At 36.8% G+C, this 3,727-nt stretch overlaps 1 protein-coding gene across 1 annotated transcript; it reads left to right on the forward strand.

Moving 5' to 3' along the window:
* Positions 1 to 784: 784 nt before the first annotated feature.
* LOC147276320 (endochitinase-like) lies at positions 785 to 2,258 on the forward strand. Its single transcript, XM_086255224.1, has 3 exons — positions 785 to 1,111; positions 1,364 to 1,514; positions 1,604 to 2,258. Exons 1-3 carry the CDS (start codon positions 808 to 810, stop codon positions 2,004 to 2,006), a joined length of 858 nt encoding a protein of 285 aa, XP_086111350.1. The 5' UTR covers positions 785 to 807; the 3' UTR covers positions 2,007 to 2,258.
* Positions 2,259 to 3,727: the final 1,469 nt, after the last annotated feature.

A 3,727-nucleotide genomic window follows, 5' to 3' on the forward strand; every position in this document is an offset into this window, starting at 1 on the left:
AGTTAAGTTGTGACTGTATTGATTTTTTTTTAAAATACAATATAGTATAAATTAATGTAATATTTGTGATGTAATATTTTTTTTTATTGTAGTGGCATGTGATGTAATATTTGTAAATTCTAATACATTTTACTTTATTAATTTGTTAGACTTTTCAACTAGTACCTAATCTAAAATGCTATTTAATTTTAGTACTTAACTAAAAAGTTATTGAAATTTAGTAGTTAAAATCAATGGACCTTATAAAAAGTAGGGTTAAATACACAAATAATCTAATAATTTTACTATAATTTTTAATTTAGTTTAGTTCATTAATTGTAAAAAAATATTAATTTAATCTACAAATTTTTCAAATTGTACCAAAACAGTATAAATATTAATTTTCATAAAAAAATTTAAGCCAAAATTTAAGTTGATGAATAGTCTGAAATATCTCTTAAAATGCAGTTACATATAGTACACATGATTAGTTTCATTAATTTTTGAAAAAAAGTTAAAAGTTTATATAGCTTTGTTAATAGTTTATATAACTCTATTCACAATTAAGAAAATGTTAAAAATCTATTTCATTTTTTTTTATTCTTAGATGGTAAATATATGACTAAAATTAAAAACCAAATAGAAACGAATAGAATAAAAACAAGCAGAGATCCAAATCCTAAGAATGAATTACTAGATAAGACTGAAAAATGTAGCTACCCACCATTGTTGAGTTAACTTTTTCCACCACCCTATATATAGCCCCCCTCATGCATCCACTCTCAAACATCAACCAAAACACAAACAGAGAAATTAGTACCATCGAAAATGGGGTGTTGGGGTTTGTTTTTCGTTTCTCTTGTGTTGTCCTCCATCCAAGGAGGCTCAGCAGAGCAATGCGGCGGTGGTGATGGCGGCAGTGGAGACATTGGGAGTCTGGTGTCGAGCGGCACCTTCGATCAGATGCTTAAGCATCAAAAAGATAGTGGCTGCCCTGCCAAAGGCTTTTATACCTACAATGCTTTCATTGCGGCTGCCAAGGCCTTCCCTGCCTTTGCTACCACAGGCGACACCGCCACCCGTAAAAGGGAGATTGCTGCTTTCTTAGGCCAAACCTCCCATGAAACCACCGGTCAGTAATTCATTTACTTAAGCAGCTGCAGAGCAGCACAAGCTACATACATGTACCTTAATTATCAATGATGGCTTTGCATGTGAGCAACGCGTGTGCATTTTAATTAAAATGTGTCTGAAAGCCTGTAGTTAATTTAGCATTTGAGAATGCTCGTTCACATCTCGTATTGATTTTTCATTTTTCGTAATGTAGAGCAAATTTTTTTACTTCCCATTTTCCATTTTCCATTTTGGCATGGTAATTGTGCAGGGGGATGGCCAAGTGCACCAGATGGTCCATACTCTTGGGGATATTGCTATGTGAAGGAGCAAAACCCATCAACTTACTGTGCCTCGGATCCCAATTATCCATGTGCCTCTGGAAAACAGTATTATGGCCGTGGTCCAATTCAACTTTCTTGGTAAGCAAGCATATATACCTAAATTTTGTCCCACATCGAAATTATGTACCAAGATTAATGACATTTACACTATCACAACATATATATAGGAACTACAACTATGGACAGTGTGGAAAAGCCATAGGGGCAGACCTACTGAAAAACCCAGACCTTGTTTCCTCAGACCCTGTCATTGCCTTCAAGACAGCACTCTGGTTCTGGATGACCCCACAGTCTCCCAAGCCCTCGTGCCACGACGTGATCACCGGCCGGTGGAGTCCGTCCGGGGCGGACAAGTCGGCTGGACGGAACCCAGGTTATGGGGTCATCACAAACATTATCAATGGTGGACTTGAGTGTGGTAAGGGTCGGACTGCTCAGGTGGAGGATCGCATTGGGTTCTTTAAGAGGTATTGTGACTTGCTTGGGGTTGGGTATGGTGACAACCTCGACTGCTACAAGCAGAAGTCTTTTGGGAATGGACTCAATGTTATTGAATTGGCCCACAGTTAATTCTGCCCCAAGTCAATGTACATATGATCGAAGTGCTGTTGTTGGGTAGCTTAGTTGAAAAAGTAGTAAAATTACCCACAATGTACTAAAGTTCGATCCTCCTTTTTTAAATAAAGAAAAATAAAAATCAATGTAAGAGGTTTTTTTTTTTTTTTTTTAGGAGTGGTGTTGTCACTGTACTTGTGACACTGCTTCATGTGATGGCTAGTTATGAGAATAAAAGGCACATATATCATGCTGTTTTAGCATTTGAAATAACTTTAAGACTTTAACTAGTTATTGATCTAATATTATTCCTCATAATATTTAAGACGTTACAAATTTAAATATTTGAGCACCAAATGATATAAAACACTACTCAAGAGTTGTTCGAACACATTATTTTTTCATGATTATTAGCTCATTAATAATCTGGAGTTTCTTCTTATTTGAGAAGTTCAAGCACTATTCAAGAGTTATTTGTCTAAAACTAAATAAAAGGGCGAAAATTCTTCAAATAACACAAAATTTGACTTGTTTTTTTTTTTTCTCAAAAAGATTTTATCAAATAGTTAATAAAATTAGAAGAGACACTACTACAAAAAGGTGTATTCTTGGCGGACAATGCTGGCGGATTAGAGGTGTCCGCCACAAATGCTTAAGCATTCCTGGCGGACGATATTATCCGCCAGGATTAATCAATTCTAGCGGTTTATTCCGCCAGTATTGATCAATACTGGCGGAATAAACCGCCAGGATTGAGTGCCTTAACCTAATCCCTCTTTCTTCTTCTCTTTTCTTTTCTCTTCTTCCTCGCGCCGCATCTCCCTCCTTCTTCCTCTTCTTCTCTTTCCCTTCTCTTCTTCCTAGCTCGCGCCGATTCCTTCATCTCCTCCATCTCCTCCATCTTTCTTCTTCCTTCATCTGCCACCACCGCGCTCAGCTGCAGCTCCACGTCCACGCTCCCCACCAAGCTCCGGTAATCTCTCTCTCTCTTTCTCTCTTATTTCTGATTTTATTTTCAGATTTTGTTAATTAAGTTTGTTTTTTATTTTGTTTTATAATTTGTTAGCTGCAGCAGCAACAACAGATGATGATGATTTTGCAGCAACAACAGCCAGTGATGCCGTTTATGCCTCAGACACACCCGCAGAGCTCGCATCAACAACAGCCTTCTAGCCAGAGTCAGCCTCCACATTCTCCCTATGGAATGTTCCCGATGCATCCTATGTACCAGATGTCGTTTATGCCGCAGTCACCTTTGCAGATGCCTATGTATCGGCCAGAGGTACCTTCTCAGCCATCTCCTGGTGGGTCACATCATTCTACGGGTGTTGGATTTTCCGGATTGCTTTCCGGCAATTTAGGCGATGATGAATTTATGAGACAGTTTGGTCCGCAGGGAGGATCAGGGTCACATTCAGCTTCTGGTTCGGGTTCTGCTGCTGGACTTGAGTAGATTACTTTTGTTTGCGTACTTTATCTTATCTTTATTGATGAAACAATATTATTTGACATGTATTGTTAGTTGAAGGATTTTATCTTTATTAGTATATAATTATTATTTGAAATGTTTTATATTAATTAATTAATTTTATATTAATTATTTCAAATATAATTTTTTTTATTTTTTTTATTTATATTCAATATTCCTGGCGGTTGTATCCGCCAGGAAAGAATTTTTCTAATTTATTTTATTATCAATGCCGGCGGATATATTATCAATGCCGGCGGATATATTT

Source organism: Dryas octopetala, chromosome 8, assembly GCF_963921425.1.
Source record: "Dryas octopetala chromosome 8, drDryOcto1.1, whole genome shotgun sequence".
NCBI classification, from domain to species: Eukaryota; Viridiplantae; Streptophyta; class Magnoliopsida; order Rosales; family Rosaceae; genus Dryas; species Dryas octopetala.

What these genes read in the sequence shown, in the direction of transcription:
- LOC147276320 (XM_086255224.1), top strand. Translation starts at nt 808, where the DNA reads ATGGGGTGTTGGGGTTTGTTTTTCGTTTCTCTTGTGTTGTCCTCCATC. An exon ending in AACCTCCCATGAAACCACCG is followed by an intron (nt 1,112 to 1,363) that starts GTCAGTAATTCA and finishes GTAATTGTGCAG; the next exon opens with GGGGATGGCCAAGTGCACCA. An exon ending in GGTCCAATTCAACTTTCTTG is followed by an intron (nt 1,515 to 1,603) that starts GTAAGCAAGCAT and finishes ACATATATATAG; the next exon opens with GAACTACAACTATGGACAGT.